General features: G+C 40.4%; 1 protein-coding gene across 1 annotated transcript; it reads right to left on the reverse strand.

Moving 5' to 3' along the window:
• Positions 1–12,888: 12,888 nt before the first annotated feature.
• Positions 12,889–15,256, reverse strand: LOC125372035 (probable antibacterial peptide polyprotein). Its single transcript, XM_048380909.1, has 5 exons — positions 15,131–15,256; positions 14,525–14,752; positions 14,083–14,310; positions 13,257–13,373; positions 12,889–13,098 (listed from the first exon to the last, which is right to left on the reverse strand). The coding sequence occupies exons 1-5, from the start codon at positions 15,254–15,256 to the stop codon at positions 12,889–12,891; spliced, it is 909 nt and encodes a 302-aa protein (XP_048236866.1).
• Positions 15,257–19,484: the final 4,228 nt, after the last annotated feature.

The following is a 19,484-nucleotide window of genomic DNA, read 5'->3' on the forward strand; positions in this document are numbered from 1 at the left end:
AAAAAATGTCCCTTTCAGAGATAAGATGTTAGTCGAGGCCATGGATGCTATGTTGACTGTGGGTTTAAATCCTAGTTGGGACTTCATCCAAAAAAGTGCAATAATTTGTACTTTTCTATGAAAGTGTAAACCAAAATAGAACATATTTTAAACCATAATTGTTGTGTTGAATTCTTGTTTGTTTTTATTATTTTCCTATCACTTTCTGTTGCAATGCTCTCTACAAAGACCTGAGACTGGAACTAATATCACCACCTGCTTCAGCTATACACCCATTACTGATAATACTACTAAATCTGCCAGCGCCTTCTGCAAAAATTGTCACCTATTTCACTCACAAAATGTTCAGGACAACAAAATCTGCATCTCCTCTCTAGACCTTAATCATAGCAATATTTGTATTCCATTGTGCATATCAATGTTTATAACTTTCCTTAGTCTGTCTTACAGACCCTGATACAAATATAGCAAAAACAGCCCATGCAAGTCTATAATTTTGGCAAGTCTAGATTACTGCAGTATCTGAAAGTGAAGAGAGTCTCTGGGCTCCTTTTTATCATATATTATAATATGTTCATTTCAGAGGCTAGATCATCATCATCATCATCATCATCATCATCATCATCATCACACTGTGACCATCCAATCCTCTACTTTGCCAGTTCTCACATTGTGACCATCCAATGCTCTTGTTAGCCAGTACCCACATTGTGACCATCCAATTCTTTTCTGACTTGGATGTGGGGATTGGTGCTCATGCTTTCACTCACTGGTTTGGTTGGTCAAGACTTAATAATTTACAGGCTACCATGATATACTGAAATAGTTCTACTGGCCCGCATTCAATAACCACACCCATGAAACTTATGTTTCAGTTCAAATCCACTGAACTTTCATCCTTGTGAGTTGATCAACATGTTCTTGTTAAGAAGGGGCGGTCGGGTAGCCTTGTGGTTTAAAGCGTTCGCTCGTCACGCTGAAGACCCGGGTTCGATTCCCAACATGGGTACAATGTGTGAAGCCCATTTCTGGTGTCCCCCGCCGTGATATTGCTGGAATATTGCTAAAAGCGGCGTAAAACCTCTCACTCACTCACTCACTCACTCACTCACACTCTCACTCACTCACTCACTCACTCACTCACTCACTCACTCACTCACTCACTCACTCTTGTTAAGAACCTGGTTTGTGTCAAATTAGGCTGAGAAAAAAATGTTATTTTTACCAGTTGTCGTTTTGAGATAATTTGATGAAATACAACCAAATGCCATCAGTAGGGATTCCGGTTAGAACTGGTCCACAGCAATCTTTGCTTGTTGCAATGGATCAGGTGGTCGGACTCAGTGACTTTGTTGATTGCATGTCATCATACCCTGATGCTCATGATATCAATCACTGGATTGTCTGGTCAAGACTTGATTATTTTCGGGCTGCCCTCATTTAGCAGTAATGAGAACACACAAACAAAGAAACAAACAAACAAAAGTTTCTTTCAGCACTTTTTAAAGAAACAAACGACAGATTAAAAAATTATTCTCCAAATCAAATTTAAAAATTAAAGTTTTGAATAGATTGAAAATATCGATATCAATCACTGGATTGTCTGGTCAAGACTTGATTATTTCGGGCTGCCCTCATTTAGCAGTAATGAGAACACACAAACAAAGAAACAAACAAACAAAAGTTTCTTTCAGCACTCTTTAAATAAACAAACGACAGATTAAAAAATTATTCTCCAAATCAAATTTAAAATCAAAGTTTTGAATAGATTGAAAATATCCTCTTTATGTCATCTCAACTCAAAGAATAAATAACAAAATGGCTTGTCATCTAAACTGAATATTGCCGTCACTTTTACTGAACTGTAACTAACAGATTTGAAACATTGCATTCTGTTGTGTGATCTTTCATCCCAAATGTCATTGCAAACCACATGAAAGGGTTTTGTTTATTCATCAATCAATGTGGTTATAAAAGCATATTCACACACCAAGGACATAACCCATCATCAAAAGTCATAAACCGCAGAACACGATCTCCTGTAACCATGGTGATGTATGTTGAAACTTTTCCAAATACGATATCCAGGAGAACTGGTACCTCATATGGTCGACTTTCGGGGGTCTTCATGTTAAATGGTCATTTAGCGTCTGTTTCAAGCCAAATCTCGCAGATTGTCAAAATTATGTATCTACAAATCCTAGATACACAATATTGACATTATATATAGCTGGGTGTACCCAAAGGTGATTTTCCAGGTAGTGTTCCCAATTGCACAGGGTCCAGACTAAAAGGGTTTCACTGTATACAGTAGAGTAGCAGGATAACTTGTTACTGCATCCCTAGTCGTAAGGTAACTGCACATAGACAACCCATTTCTGCATTAAAGCAAACTTGTTATTCCTGTTGCATTGTCATTTTACAGTTGCACATATCACACATATAGTAATTGTACTTTGAGAGAAGAGTAAATGACAGCTTGACCAGTACCTGTTGAAATATCCCATATCATAATTTACATTTGCAAAATATTTTGTTAGTGAGTAGTAAGATGGTACTTGTTGTTACCCTGTCTGGCGCTCGGCATTAAGGGGCTAAAACAAGGACTGGTCGGCTCGGAGTCAGTATACTGTGTCTGAGTGGGGTATTCATGTTAAACTGTGGCATGGTATCTCAGTGGGGTATTCATGTTAAACTGTGGCATGGTATCTCAGTGGGGTATTCATGTTAAACTTCGGCATGGTATCTCAGTGGGGTATTCATGTTAAACTGTGGCATGGTATCTCAGTGGGGTATTCATGTTAAACTGCGGCATGGTATCTCAGTGGGGTATTCATGTTAAACTGCGGCATGGTATCTCAGTGGGGTATTCATGTTAAACTGCGGCATGGTATCTCAGTGGGGTATTCATGTTAAACTGCTTCTACCACTTTGAGTGGAAACAAAACATTGTTTTCGTAATTCACACTTGGCACTTTAAAATAAAACAGGCTTTGTGGATCTTCAAACAAATTGTCATTTGGCATATTGATCTGTTTACCTATTCACAATCTGTGACAAAATATCAATTGATTAACATTCAACGTCACAGCTTGTATCGCATAATGTACGACAGCACTAAAAACATTATTTTAGTTACTTCACACAAAACCCCTGAAAATCAAAAAGATGATTTTGTTGCTTTCTAATAAATAGCCATAGTACACATTAATTCACAAGTTACGTCTAATTTAATACCAATTATTCACCTCATCACAGCTGTGAATGAAAACCGCTAAGGTAATTGACAATTTCTATTTCCATATGCAGTCTACATCTATATATTATATTATATACTATATTAAATTGTGACAGATGGGAGTTACTTACATTTGATCTCAACATGCATATGCAAATATATGTGATTACCATAAATTATCATATGTGAAGCTTATACACACAGATGCATACCCCTCAACATGGCCGCTCCTGATGGTGGAGGTGAGGTGAGGTGAAATTGGGTTTAACGTCGCGTCCAAGATTATTGCACTTATATAGCGACGTGAATGTACGTGTGTGTGTCCGTGTGAGGGGCTGCTTGTACTTGTCCAGACTGAATTCCAACCACCAGGCAGGGAAACAACAAGTACCATCTTTTAGCGTCTCTTGGAATAACACATTCAAGGATTGAACCATCTTCTGCTCACTGGGCAGACACTCTATCCACTAGACCATGGAGGCGGTTTTATTTATTTATTTATTTTGCAACTGACAAAACCATCTGTGATACAAATACACGGAATGACAATAAAAAGGCAATTTTAAATAATCACACGGGTATATTCTTACAAGAAGCCTATTAATAACCTCTGTCAAATTAACCTGAATGAACATGCTGTTTTGATATTTAATATTAAGTTTAAAGCAACAGTTCCCCCAGGTGTATTCACAAGACTACTTCAAACTACATCAAATAAACATTGCTCAGACCTCATTGTATTGTAAGGATGAAAAGTAAATGTCTTTCTTTGAGTTAATTACCTGAAAATGCAGTGAAAATTCTACCGGTCTTAGATAATGATGAAGTAAAAATTACTTTTATAACAATAAAGGTTTCAAACAGAAATTTTATTCTAAAATAAAACACTTAATTCATGATGACAACATATTTAATACGCGTTTATGTGAAAATAGTCACTAAAATATTGCCAACAGTATTATGAAAGCTGAAAGACTGACACCATAAATTGATTTTTGACCTTTATTATCCAATATTAAAAACACCCACCAGATGTTTCTAATGGTGCTGAACGTTCAAATGATCGTACGATATTAGTATAAACTATACAAGTCCTTATATCTCAGTTAAATCTTCAACCCTGATCATAAACGGAGTGGGTTTGTTCCAAAACTCAGTGATAAGAGAATAATTGTTTATTTTATGTGAAAGCATTGTCTTGAGATGGTGGATCTAGACACAAGAAGATAAGGTTATTTTAAGTGTGATGGAGAAAGCTAAAGAGATATTAACCTATTAGAATACAAGACTGATAAAATATTCATAGTTCTGGAAGGTGATAGGTAATCGTGATATGTTGTCCATTGTATTAATGTTGCAGGTCTTCACCTGTTGGGCACTCGAGGCTGGTATATCCGATCTGAAGACAAGGTCTTAGGGTTGGTTCCTGTTAAGGTTAAAAGTTGTGTAGACAAACAGATTTAGCTATCATCTTGTTGTATGAGACTGTATATCTTATATATCACCTTATATCGGGTGATATCAGTATAAATGACCTGGTACTAATGAATTTCAGTGGGTTACACTTTTTGTTGTAATCTGTTTAAAATGAGTGATTTTGTTTCTTGTTGATCAGCGATAGATGTACAGGGACAGAGGGTCAGTCAGTCAGTCAGTCAGTCATTAGTCAGTCAGTAGTCAGTCAGTCAGTCAGTCAGTCAGTCAGTCAGTCAGTCAGTCGTTAGTCAGTCAGTCAGTCAGTCAGTCAGTCAGTCAGTCAGTCGTTAGTCAGTCAGTCAGTCAATCAGTCAGTCAGTCAGTCAGTCATTTGTCAGTCATTAGTCAGTCAGTCAGTCAGTCAGTCAGTCGTTAGTCAGTCAGTCAGTCAGTCAGTCAGTCAGTCAGTCAGTCAGTCGTTAGTCAGTCAGTCAGTCAGTCAGTCAGTCAGTCAGTCAGTCAGTCATTTGTCAGTCATTAGTCAGTCAGTCAGTCAGTCAGTCAGTCAGTCGTTAGTCAGTCAGTCAGTCGTTAGTCAGTCAGTCAGTCAGTCAGTCAGTCAGTCGTTAGTCAGTCAGTCAGTCAGTCAGTCAGTCAGTCAGTCAGTCGTTAGTCAGTCAGTCAGTCAGTCAGTCAATCAATCAGTCAGTCAGTCAGTCAGTCAGTCAGTCAGTCAGTCAGTCAGTCGTTAGTCAGTCAGTCAGTCAGTCAGTCAGTCAGTCAGTCAGTCAGTCAGTCGTTAGTCAGTCAGTCAGTCAGTCAGTCCGTCAGTCAGTCAGTCAGTCAGTCAATCAGTCAGTCAGTCAGTCAGTCAGTCGTTAGTCAGTCAGTCAGTCAGTCAGTCAGTCAGTCAGTCAGTCAGTCAGTCAGTCGTTAGTCAGTCAGTCAGTCAGTCAGTCAGTCAGTCGTTAGTCAGTCAGTCAGTCAGTCAGTCAGTCAGTCAGCCAGCCAACCAGCCAGCCAGCCAGCCAGCCAGCCGGCCAGCCAGCCAGTCAGTCAGTCAGTCAGTCAGTCAGTCAGTCAGTCAGTTTGGTCTAACTCCCCTTTGAATCCAAGTATTTTCCCCCCATGACTTTAGATAATCTATCATAGCTGGTGGGTATTGCAACACGCAGTCTTCTAATTGTGGGTGTTCTTTAACTTATTTTGAGTTGTAAATATGAGTGTGGTCTGAAAATAATCAAGTCTTGACCAGATAACATATGATTGATATTATGAGCAGCGATCCATGCCTTTGGGGTATGATTTCATGCAATCAACCAAGTCATCGAGCCTGACCACCCAATCCATTTAATGGCTTTTAACAACCAGAATGAGGTGGGTCCTCTTGGACGAAATCCCTATGGGAGAAGCAAAATGTCAATGGTCGGTTGTCGAAGAAAGCTCCCTACATCTTGTCTGTGAAGCAAATATGGAGTCACGATTGCTTATAGGCAAGACAAATTTGATTTCTTGTTCATCAGAGGCCAATATCCTGAGGTAATCAAATGTATTTGGACAGAGGAATACACAAATAGGCATTGCCTTGGTCCTAGAAATAACCTCGTTTATCAAAACAACAGCAAGCGGTGATACCATTCTGTTCAGAGTTAGATGAAGAGTTAGGACTCAACATCAAAGTCGGATTTGGATTTGGATTTGGATGAGTGAGTGAGTATTGTTTTACGCCGCTTTTAGCAATATTCCAGCAATATCTCGGCAGGAACATCGGAAATAAGCTTCACACATTGTACCCATGTGGGGAATCGAGCCCCGTCTTTGGCGTGACGAGCGAACGCTTTAACCACGAGGCTACCCCACCGCCCCGGATTTGGATGAAATTACCTGGCATCATAACAGGTATAACATTTGGCTTATCACTGGATTGTCTGGTCCAGATTCGATTATTTACAGACTGCCGCCAAATAGCTGGAATATTGCTGAGTGTGGCGTTAAACAACAAACAAATGTAAATGTCAAATTAATGATGTAAAGGTTTCATAAAAAAAACAAATATGATATTTAATTTTTTTTAATTGGAAATAAAACCACTTATGGTTCAGTAAGTACATTATATAATTATAAGATAGACACAATTTTATGGATAACAACTTCTTTAATACTGCGACGTTTCGGTATAGATCAGTCTTGCTTGACAACGGCATAAGGATCTATACCGAAACGACGCTTTTTACAGTATTAAAGAAGTTGTTATCCATACAATTGTGTCTACCTTATCATCAGTCAATTTCTAAGTAATGCCTATCAAACAAATTATATAATTAAATGAAATGTAACACAATTCTGATTAAAGATGAAAAATGATGTATGGAAGGGTTGTTTTCAAAGATTTAGAAATTTGTTCCTGAAATCCAGTTCATTAGCGGCAGATATCTTCTTGTTACCTGGAAACCACAGGTTCCAACTACACACACCTGAAACCTGGCTTGTCATTAACCAGTGTTATCACTGTTGCCATGGTAACCAGAGAAACCAGACAATGCAGATGGCATTGGCAAGGAAATGGCGGTCATTAAAAGTTGAGAGAAAAGCATCAAATTTGATGACACTCTCTAAAATAACAGGTAAGCTGAAGCCTAGTATTGTATTTTATAGAACTTTTTTTTCAGACAACTTTGTTACTGGGGAAAATTAACCCGTGGAATAATAATTTTATTATGTTAGCACAAAATATTGTTCTGGTAAATCCATTTGACACACAGTAATAAGTAAATCTTACCATACAACTTCTAATAACATTATTTGTATATATTGTTTTAATAATAACATTTACAAGACTATCACATTTTTCTCAGTTATTCCCAGTGGATAAATACTTGTAATAATGTATTTAAAAGGAAGTAAAAATATTTAACGGAAAATATCTCCGGGTCTTTCACAATAATGTCATAAATTTTATAAGTTGTCAGGACAGTACCATTTCCCTTCTGGATCCCATTATTCCAATTAATCACCCTAATTAAACAAATAAATGTTGAGCGGCAGAGAGCTGCTGGCACAGATTAATAGCAGGATAGTCATGAGGACGATATTACATAACATTCAACCTATTGCCCTGACATTTATACCTCAAGCAATTAATCTTCACCAATTGATTTTCTTCTTGAAAAGATGCATTATTGCAGCTAATTATTTTACAGCTTAATTACCCTATTAAAGGATAATGGCATCTAATTAAAAATATATTTTCCTCATAAAATTGACCCTAACTGATTTTAAAAGGGAAGTAAATAATAGGAATTATAAGGCTAAAAATGTGATATTGATGAAGAAACTGAAAGGTGTATTTAGGGGAATCTCATTTTATTGAAGGCTAATTACCCAGGAACAGCAGATTTTTTTATAAATATATTTGTATGAGGTAGTTACATCATTGTGTGTTTTTATTAAAATGTTTTATACACAACAAAAAACACACAGTAAGAGAGTTCGGTATATCTGTATGTATTTTTATATGTGGTTTTCAAGATTTGACACAAAGATTGAATATTGTTTTTTTATACAACACAAATAGCTATAACTACAAAAAAAAACATACTGTCTTATATCTAAGGCCAGTGCTATTTGATGTCTTGTTGTGTTTTTTTGATTGACTGATGGATTTAACATCTGACACTGCATTGGCAATATTTTGGCTACAGCAACTTTTTTCTGGGTCAATTTTCCAAGTTTTTATGATAATGTTGTTTTTTATTTTGTGAAGGTTGATTTTAGTTATTTTAAAAACAGGAATCAACAAAGTAAAAGTTTTGCAACAAAATATAAGCAAACATAATCCCAAAATATCCTATTTATTTAAAAAGCATTTCATTTCATTTAAAAAAAAAATAAGGCATGAAATATGAAACTTGATTGGACTCACTCTATTATAAATGATATGAAAAGAACATAATTTTTTTTGTATGATTAAAACATCATTTTTCAAACTCACAAACATTACAAGCTGAAACTAAAGTCAAACAGAATGACGACTTTTAAAGTATACTACTCAAAAGAAGTTAAGGATCACCCGATTCTTTCATAATGGTAAAGTAAATCTGTCATGACATGACAGATTAACTATAGTAATATGAAAGAATCAGGTGATCCTTAACTTCTTTTGAGTAGTATATATGCAGGCTCCCAGCCTTTGTAATTCCTTGTGAAGAATCTATCGACAGTTGACAGGTTAGATTCTCAATAAGGTGTGAAGTCTATATTATGCTATGTTTAGACATGGCTGGGACAGGTCATATAAACGAACCACACCACAACATAAACACCGATCAGCTAGGAGCCAATTAGACTCAACGTTGCTCAACCAGACCTCCCACGTGGCGCCATACAAACAAACCCAGTTTAAGGATTGTTTACACTTACACTCCTATGCAAATGAGGTCTGAGGGACATTCATCAGATTTTTTTATCTTTTTTTCCTTAAATTTTGATTGTAGGATTAATGTTTGGGTAATTATGAGTGTTTTTTTTAAATAAAGAAATACAAAATTCAGATTGGTCAGCCAAAAAGATTAATTAATAATTTTTCCCATTTCAAATATATTTTTTCTTGCTTTTCATCATATTTCGTTGTGTGTTGAAGATTTTATGATAAATTTTTAACTTCTTTTAATTATAGCATCTTATAAAATGTACAGTGATTTTTATATTTTTGGAGTCAGCAGATTTGTGAATTAAGTTTAAAAAAAATGTATTTTGGGGAGATACTTGATTTTTCTGTCTGAAAATCTTAGGTACAAAAACATGAAGATTTGTTTTGTTACATTGTGTCTCTAATTCAAAGGAGTATTTATTCTCTGAATCTGAAATTATTCAGACTTGTTTGGGAAATTTCAGCCGTTTTTGTTTCTTGTTTACACTGCAATCAGCAGTATTCCAGCTACAGGAATAAATAAATAAATAGTCTGGACGAGAAAATCCAATGACGTGCATGCGTGCGTGCGTGCGTGCGTGCGTGCGTGCGTGCGTGCGTGTGTGGCTACTATTACTAGTCCAGAGTGATGCCGATTTATAGTGCTAGCCCACTGAGATCCTGTAAGAGTGAATATTATCCTACCCTATTTTTTATCCCATTGAGGAAATTCTCAGGAAGATTCTCCCTAGTGAATTTGAACCCATACCATAATCCTATCCTATCCTATACTCTAGAGTAAAACTTACCCCGGGATAATATTTAGGTAGGATATAATCCTTGCTTACAATACCATGTCACAGTTTAACATGAATACCCCACTCACAGCACACAGACTCCTAGCCGACCAGTCCTTGTTTTAGACCCTGAATGCCAAGCGCCAGACAGGGTAACAACAAGTACCATCTTTTAATGTCTTTTGGTATGACGAGGCCGGGGATCCAACCCCGGACCTTCTGCTCTCTGGGTGGACGCTCTACCACTTGACCATGGAGGCGGTCTAACCTCAACCATACAAAGTGTGTCCTGATTAAAGGAATTAATTAGCTCGACATATGCCTAGAGAATAGACTATCATGACTATTGATCCGAGGTCTTTGCAGCCAAGTGAATGGGATACCTTCTTGTAACCCCTGGAGGCAAATCTCGTCTCGGTTAATTTTGTGTGATATTGTTTCCGTTGTCAGTATGCTGAATGTGTTCACTGCGCAAGATAAAGGCTTTCTGACTAGTCGGTTATAGTGTAACAAGAGTTTTGATTGGGTAATATCGGCCTGAAGATCAAAGCCAGCTGGTTGCGCTGATGTTGTTGTTAGGAATTGTGGTTAATCAGGTATGGAGACTTGCATGCGGGATGAGTTGATTGAGATGGGAGCGAGATGGTCTTAAATGTTGTAGGATTAGCGCAGACTGTTCACACAAACGTGATATTTTTGCTGTGTGTATCTGAGTTTATTCTGGCCTGTGTATTTATGGTTACGCTAGCTGGTAATTTTAATGATATAATGATAACGTGTACTTCTACAGCACTGGCCTCCAAACACAACACAATACTCAAAGCGCTAACATCATGACCATGGTCAGTGGATCAGTGTACACTCGATTATCATTCTCAGCTCCCTGGGGAGTATACAACCTGTGTATTCATGGTTACGCTAGCTGGTCATTTTAATAATATAATGATAACGTGTACTTCTACAGCACTTGCTCCAAACACAACACAATACTCAAAGCGCTAACATCATGACCATGGTCAGTGGATCAGTGTACACTCGATTATCATTCTCAGCTCCCTGGGGAGTATACAACCCAACCTGCCTGTGAGGCGCTAGAAGGTTAACTGCCATTTCCATCTCATCCTACCGGGTACCCATACACTGATGGGTGAACAGAGGCACATTTCAACGAAGGTGACACCACATATCTGGAGGATCCGTGAAGATTCCGGGTTAGAATAGGTCTTCAACAACCCATGCTTGCCGTAAAAGGCGATTATGCTTGTCGTAGGAGCCGACTAATGGGATCGGGTGGTCAGGCTCGCTGACTTGGCTGATGCATGTCATCGATCCCAGTTGCGTGGATCGATGCTCATGATGTCAATCTCTGGATTGTCTGGTCCAGACTCGATTATTTACAGACCGCCATCATAAAGCTGGAATATTTCTGAGTGCGGCGTTAAACAAGAAGCAAACAAACAAACATATCTGGAGCTCTTGCTTTGGAAGCAATGACATGCTAACAGAAATGTATTCCGAGATTAAAAACCTGGCATTCTCTTTAATGGCATTAACTGGCGCTTTCTTGCATGGAATCAGCTCTGGAGATTCTCTTCCTAGTTTCTTCAACTTTCATTCTTGGAAAAAAGTTCTCTTCTAAAGTTATTTGATCAAATTAAGGTCAGAATTCTGCTGACTTGGCAGCATTGACACTCAATTAAGTTATCATAACAGGTGCATATTTTTCAAAGTCAAGCAAATATATAGCATTCTTGCATTATCAGTGCAATTTAAAATTTGCTAATCCTCAATTTGAGGCCAACCAGCTCCAAAATACCATTCCGAATAAGAGAAGGTGTTTCCGACGTTGTCAATGAATGGAAGTCCGCCAGATAGACTGGCATTCCAGGGAGATGATCGTGTGATACGTTCTGTACGTGTATCTACATGTAGCCCTTCCCTCCCGTGACTGCCCCTGCATATCACTGACTGCACGTGTATCTACATGCAGCCCTTCCCTCCCGTGACTGCCCCTGCATATCACTGACTGTACGTGTATCTACATGCAGCCCTTCCCTCCCGTGACTGCCCCTGCATATCACTGACTGCACGTGTATCTACATGCAGCCCTTCCCTCCCGTGACTGCCCCTGCATATCACTGACTGCACGTGTATCTACATGAAGCCCTTCCCTCCCGTGACTGCCCCTGCATATCACTGACTGCACGTGTATCTACATGTAGCCCTCTCCTCCCGAGACTGCCCCTGCATATCACAGACTGCACGTGTATCTACATGTAGCCCTCTTCTCCCGTGACTGCCCCTGCATATCACTGACTGCACGTGTATCTACATGTAGCCCTTCCCTCCCGAGACTGCCCCTGCATATCACTGACTGCACGTGTATCTACATGTAGCCCTCTCCTCCCGAGACTGCCCCTGCATATCACTGACTGCACGTGTATCTACATGTAGCCCTCTCCTCCCGAGACTGCCCCTGCATATCACTGACTGCACGTGTATCTACATGTAGCCCTCTCCTCCCGTGACTGCCCCTGCATATCACTGACTGCACGTGTATCTACATGTAGCCCTCTCCTCCCGAGACTGCCCCTGCATATCACTGACTGCACGTGTATCTACATGTAGCCCTCTCCTCCCGTGACTGCCCCTGCATATCACTGACTGCATGTGTTGTGGCAGTGGTTGTTACCTGCCGATGAATACAGAACATGGAGGTCTGAACCCGACCCGCTTCCTCCACCGTACATGAGGTCAGCAGGTCTGGGATGTGTTGGGTCTGAACCTGACCCTGTCCCTGTACATGAGGTCAGCAGGTCTGGGATGTGTTGGGTCTGAACCTGACCCTGTCCCTGTACATGAGGTCAGCAGGTCTGGGATGTGTTGGGTCTGAACCTGACCCTGTCCCTGTACATGAGGTCAGCAGGTCTGGGATGTGTTGGGTCTGAACCTGACCCTGTCCCTGTACATGAGGTCAGCAGGTCTGGGATGTGTTGGGTCTGAACCTGACCCTGTCCCTGTACATGAGGTCAGCAGGTCTGGGATGTGTTTGGTCTGAACTTGACCCTGTCTCTGTACATGAGGTCAGCAGGTTTGGGATGTGTTGGGTCTGAACCTGACCCTGTCTCTGTACATGGGGTCAGCAGGTTTGGGATGTGTGGGGATCTGAAGCTGACCCTGTCTCTGTACATGGGGTCAGCAGGTTTGGGATGTGTGGGGATCTGAAGCTGACCCTGTCTCTGTACATGGGGTCAGCAGGTTTGGGATGTGTTGGGTCTGAACCTGACCCTGTCCCTGTACATGAGGTCAGCAGGTTTGGGATGTGTTGGGTCTGAACCTGACCCTGTCTCTGTACATGAGGTCAGCAGGTTTGGGATGTGTTGGGTCTGAACCTGACCCTGTCTCTGTACATGAGGTCAGCAGGTTTGGGATGTGTTGGGTCTGAACCTGACCCTGTCTCTGTACATGAGGTCAGCAGGTTTGGGATGTGTTGGGTCTGAACCTGACCCTGTCTCTGTACATGAGGTCAGCAGGTTTGGGATGTGTTGGGTCTGAACCTGACCCTGTCTCTGTACATGGGGTCAGCAGGTTTGGGATGTGTTGGGTCTGAACCTGACCCTGTCTCTGTACATGGGGTCAGCAGGTTTGGGATGTGTTGGGTCTGAACCTGACCCTGTCTCTGTACATGAGGTCAGCAGGTTTGGGATGTGTTGGGTCTGAACCTGACCCTGTCTCTGTACATGGGGTCAGCAGGTTTGGGATGTGTTGGGTCTGAACCTGACCCTGTCTCTGTACATGAGGTCAGTAGGTCTGGGATGTGTTGGGTCTGAAGCTGACCCTGTCCCCCTACATGGGGTCAACAGGTTTGGGATGGGTTGGGTCTGAACCTGACCCTGTCTCTGTACATGGGGTCAGCAGGTTTGGGATGTGTGGGGATCTGAAGCTGACCCTGTCTCTGTACATGGGGTCAGCAGGTTTGGGATGTGTTGGGTCTGAACCTGTCCCTGTCTCTGTACATGGGGTCAGCAGGTTTGGGATGTGTTGGGTCTGAACCTGACCCTGTCTCTGTACATGGGGTCAGCAGGTTTGGGATGTGTTGGGTCTGAACCTGACCCTGTCTCTGTACATGGGGTCAGCAGGTTCGGGATGTGTTGGGTCTGAACCTGACCCTGTCTCTGTACATGAGGTCAGCAGGTTTGGGATGTGTTGGGTCTGAACCTGACCCTGTCTCTGTACATGAGGTCAGCAGGTTTGGGATGTGTCGGGTCTGAAGCTGACCCTGTCTCTGTACATGGGGTCAGCAGGTTTGGGATGTGTGGGGATCTTAAGCTGACCCTGTCTCTGTACATGGGGTCAGCAGGTTTTGGATGTGTTGGGTCTGAACCTGACCCTGTCTCTGTACATGAGGTCAGCAGGTTTGGGATGTGTTGGGTCTGAACCTGACCCTGTCTCTGTACATGAGGTCAGCAGGTTTGGGATGTGTTGGGTCTGAACCCGACCCTGTCTCTGTCAATGGGGTCAGCAGGTCTGGGATGTGTGGGGATCTGAAGCTGACCCTGTCTCTGTACATCAGGTCAGCAGGTTTGGGATGTGTTGGGTCTGAACCTGACCCTGTCTCTGTACATGGGGTCAGCAGGTTTGGGATGTGTTGGGTCTGAACCTGACCCTGTCTATGTACATCAGGTCAGCAGGTTTGGGATGTGTTGGGTCTGAACCTGACCCTGTCTCTGTACATGGGGTCAGCAGGTCTGAGATGTGTGGGGGTCTGAATCTGTCCCTGTCTCTGTCAATGGGGTCAGCAGGTCTGGGATGTGTTGGGTCTGAATCTGTCCCTGTCTCTGTACATGAGGTCAGCAGGTTTGGGATGTGTTGGGTCTGAACCTGACCCTGTCTCTGTACATGAGGTCAGCAGGTTTGGGATGTGTGGGGGTCTGAACCTGACCCTGTCTCTGAACATGGGGTCAGCAGGTCTGAGATGTGTGGGGGTCTGAATCTGTCCCTGTCTCTGTCAATGGGGTCAGCAGGTCTGGGATGTGTGGGGATCTGAACCTGACCCTGTCTCTGTACATGGGGTCAGCAGGTCTGGGATGTGTGGGGGTCTGAATCTGTCCCTGTCTCTGTACATGGGGTCAGCTCGTCTGGGATGTGTCGGGTCTGAATCTGACCCTGTCTCTGTACATGGGGTCAGCAGGTCTGATATATGTGGGGGTCTGAATCTGTCCCTGTCTCTGTACATGGGGTCAGCAGGTCTTGGATGTGTGGAGGTCTGACCCTTTTTCTGTACATGGGGTCAGCAGGTCTGGGATGTGTGGGGTCTGAAGCTGACCCTGTCTCTGTACATGAGGTCAGCAGGTCTGGGATGTGTGGGGAACTGAATCTGTCCCTGTCTCTGTACATGGGGTCAGCAGGTCTGGGATGTGTGGGGGTCTGAAGCTGACCCTGTCTCTGTACATGATGTCAGCAGGTCTGGGATGTGTGGAGGTCTGAAGCTGACCCTGTCTCTGTACATGAGGTCAGCAGGTCTGGGATGTGTGGAGGTCTGAAGCTGACCCTGTCTCTGTACATGGGGTCCCAACAACTTACGAAAGAAAATGCCGCCTACTGTTAACCGTCATCTGTCATCCGGACGAAAATCACAAATTGGCAGCAAATAGAGAATCTCACCCGAGTGTCTTTTGATATCAAATATAAAAGTGGGAAAACTCCGAGGCTTGCCGAGGTTTTTTCCCACTTTTATCAACGAGTGTCGATATATTTGATATCAAAAGACACAAGGGTGAGATTTTATTTATCATCCAACATCATTCTTCCAACTTTTTCAGTTTGTAAAAAGTAATAAGCGGTGTCTTAAGTGTAAAAAGTACTGCTAACAGCTTCAGCAGCAGAGCCATTAGTCATGTCATTTGATTGTGATGACATGGTAACCAATGATGTCACAATGGTCTGCAAAGCATTGTGATGCAATTTCATTGCAGCGATATCTACAGTGTAGATATCGCTTGATCTCACCCAAGCGATATCTCCTGTGGGAGCCAGTTTTGGATGATAAAACCTTTTAACACCATAGTTCTAACATAAGCCATACCACAGATCTAAGTTTACCATCTCATATTTGGAACTTAGGCAACAGCAAATATAACTGTAAGATTTTGAACAGCGCAGAAAGTTACAAGTCAGTTCGTATGACATCCATTACTCAGGGGATGAAAGTTTGTCCTTCAGTGCAAGACAAACAAGTAATGAAACCAATTGTGAAACCTGCACAATGTGTTTACATGACCACGATTAACAAGTCACCCTCTTCTCTGACACATACAATCAGCTGGTAAGTCTCTCGGGATGTGCGGCATCCATCCATTCCTTAACCAGAGGTTATGATTGTCAGTATTTGCGTGGAATCTCTGTTCTCTGACAATTACACGCTCACACTGGTACTCTTCACAATGACTGCAAGATGGGAAACGTCCTAATTGGTGAACTTCTGGAGTTAAGTAACTGTATTCCTTACAAACAGCATCGATCACTCTAGATTCATATTCCGTAGTAAGCTTATGCCTGCATCAGCAACTCAGCAACTGCAACTGAAAGTGAACAGTTTCTTTGTTTGTTTGTTTGTTTTATGTCACAGTCAGCAATATTCCAGCTGTATGATGGCTGCCTGTTAATAATCAATTCTGTAAGACAATCCAGTGACTGATATTGTGAGCATTTGGGGTATGTCAACATGCCATCATCCAAGTCATCGAGTCAGAATACCTGATCCTTTAAGTCGATTTAAAAAACAACGAATACGATAAAATGCAATAACAGGGTCTTGTTTGTCATCAAAGGTTAACATTTAATAATAATAATAATAATAATAATAATAATAATAATAAGTGCATTTATAATGCGCCAGATTCAATTCACCAAGTGGATGCTCATAGCGCTACACTATCTAAAAAATATTCAAGTAATTATTGTTCGAAAAATTCATCTTTGAATATTTAAGGCACCATTAATTCAAAGATTTACTTTTTAGACCACATTGTATCAAATTTGTATTTTAAACTGTGCCACAATCTTTATTTTGATGATCCAAGCAATCTGCTTTCATTGGTGTTATCATTGGTAATTGCTACCAGCTTCAAATAATCTTGTTGATCCTCAGATCTTTTACAAAGCTTATCAAATATTCTTTAAATATTCTCCAAATCTGACAAAAATGGCGCTCAGTTGAATCAGAAACATGAAATGCCAGTTGAAGAAGGACTTTCCCAGGATCTTGGTACATCTGCTCTAAGTGGCCGAACTCTTATCTGAAAACACAGACAAAAACTTACGTCATTAGAAATCACGGGTTCGTAGCTGACATTTTTATCTCTTTATCAGTGTTTATATAGCCTTGCATCTGCTGTTGAAACCTCAACTCGGTACAAGATTCATAAAACATCAATCTGGAAGATACAGAGAACCGTTATAGAAGCTGGAAAAACTTAATGTTGAACTCGACAGACAACGTCTTCATTAGGCAGACCTGGGATCGAAGGAAGCCATTTCATACCAGTTTCAGAAAACGAATTGCTTGACTTGAAATATCACCACCAATTATCTCAGTTGTTCCCAATCCTCTGTCCAACCAATTATTTTATTTGTATGATGAATGTAAAGGTTTCTGTCTCCTAAGGTGAAGGTCAGTGATGTAACATTGTGAAGGTGAAGGTCATGCTAATTTGACTTAAAATGTGACTTTAAGAACATGGTGTTTGATTGGCTACTTTAGTAGATGATAAAACACTTACCATACCCCAGGTATTACATAAATCACTCCTAGCATCAAGTTACTTTTTTTAGATGAATTGGTTTGAGGTTAAATTTAGCTTTCGAGCAGAATCAGCTTTCTGACAAGTCCATATTTCATGTTCACTGCTAAACACATAAACACCCCAGCAACACCGCCATGATAATCTAGCTCCAATAATAGCCTCTTATTAAGGCCAATAAAATATTTTCTTGTTCTATTCTTAGCCAGGTGAGCTACACATTTGTTAAAAGTGAAATATTTGCTAAATTTTAGTCCACTACTCGATTGTACCCTAAAATTTATTTATATAAATTAATAATATATAAACTTTCTTATTAGAATTGTTTAGTAAGGTGTTTCCAATGGTTTACAAAGAGTGTTTTCTCTCAATTTAATTGTACATGAAAACCATGAAGGCACAATGCTATTCTGGTTATATCAACAAGAAACAAATCAGACAGGATGGCTACTACAGCAAGCTCCGTTATCAGAGAATAACAGCGCCTATATTTACCTAACTTCCCCATGATACATCATCCCTATGAAAACAGTGGATATCCTGGCTACAGTATGTGCAGTTATTCTTGACAGACAAAAAACGATTCAATCAGTCAGAGGCTTGATACTACAATCTGGTCATGGAGACAAAGTACTATTGTTGTTTTAGAAACAAAAGTATATATCAAAATATATATATTAAAATATTCAAACTGCTTTTAAACATCAGCTGATTTCACCAGTGAACAAGTTCTGATTCTTGAACTTTCACGGGTAAAAAAGGATTGATTAAATTTATAATTTGATAATTTCATAAAAAAATATTTTTTTTGTCTAAAATTATCAAAAGAGTGTTCAATGAAATAAGAATTGCATTCTGATTAAAATGAATTACCACACTTACTTAAAATATCAATGGAAAAGGAAAACAATGAAATAAACCCACCCTCCCAACCATATTGAGCTGCCATGCTTGTACTCCCTGTGAAGTGCTCTTCAACATTCTGGCTACTCGACCAGACAAACAACTAACAGATAGTTCTCTATCAGCCAACAAACACTTATGATGTAGTCCTAGGTGCTCCAATTGATCTATGGAAGGTTTTTACAGTAAATAGACTCTGAAAGCAAAGGGATATCAGATTAATTCAGGAATCTGACTTTTTCCCCAAATTGCAGCTGTCTTCAAGATGTGTGTGCTCTCAAAGAGCCTCTCCCTTTAAATGCCATTTTTTCAGTCTAAGGAGAGCATAAGAAATTGATGGTGACCGATCATGTCACAGACATCTAAGACCATCAACATGAAAGGTTTGGTAGTGGGATGACATTTAATTTCAGTCTTTAATTAGCTGAATTCATCTTAAATGAATTATTCTGTTTTGTAAATTACACTTTTTTGATTCAGGGTATGAATAGCTACACACAAATGTTTCAAAAGTTGAAATATTTCAGATGTGGAAAAATTGAAATATGTCGTAAAATTATAAAGGATATTTTAGACAACAGATCTAGACAAGTGACACCTAACCTGAGGCATCTCATACGTTGCCTCTTGAAATCCAAAAAAAAATTCATTATCTAGTCAGATTCTACAGTTGGCAGAGATTTCTGTTCATGCTCTGAAGGTACACATACATTTCCACATAGTCAGCTTCAATCTAGGGAACACTGCGATCTCTTCTTGACTGGGTAATTGGCATTGACTAAAACCCCTGGCAAGTGAGGTCTAATTGTATCGTATTACTCAAGGAAAATGTTAGAAATAATTACGCAAGTGATGAATTATTTTCTCCAAAGGTACCCTGTGACTCTAAACAAGTAGCCTCTAGAACTTCGTGTCTGAAA

The sequence above is a fragment of the Haliotis rufescens genome, unplaced genomic scaffold (assembly GCF_023055435.1).
Source record: "Haliotis rufescens isolate VD_foot unplaced genomic scaffold, xgHalRufe1.0.p SCAF_34, whole genome shotgun sequence".
In the NCBI taxonomy this organism is placed as follows: domain Eukaryota; kingdom Metazoa; phylum Mollusca; class Gastropoda; order Lepetellida; family Haliotidae; genus Haliotis; species Haliotis rufescens.

What these genes read in the sequence shown, in the direction of transcription:
- LOC125372035 (XM_048380909.1), bottom strand. Translation starts at nt 15,256, where the DNA reads ATGTACAGAGACAGGGACAGATTCAGTTCCCCACACATCCCAGACCTG. An exon ending in ACCTGATGTACATAGACAGG is followed by an intron (nt 14,311 to 14,524) that starts GTCAGGTTCAGA and finishes CCTCATGTACAG; the next exon opens with AGACAGGGTCAGGTTCAGAC. An exon ending in ACCTCATGTACAGAGACAGG is followed by an intron (nt 13,374 to 14,082) that starts GTCAGGTTCAGA and finishes CCTCATGTACAG; the next exon opens with AGACAGGGTCAGGTTCAGAC.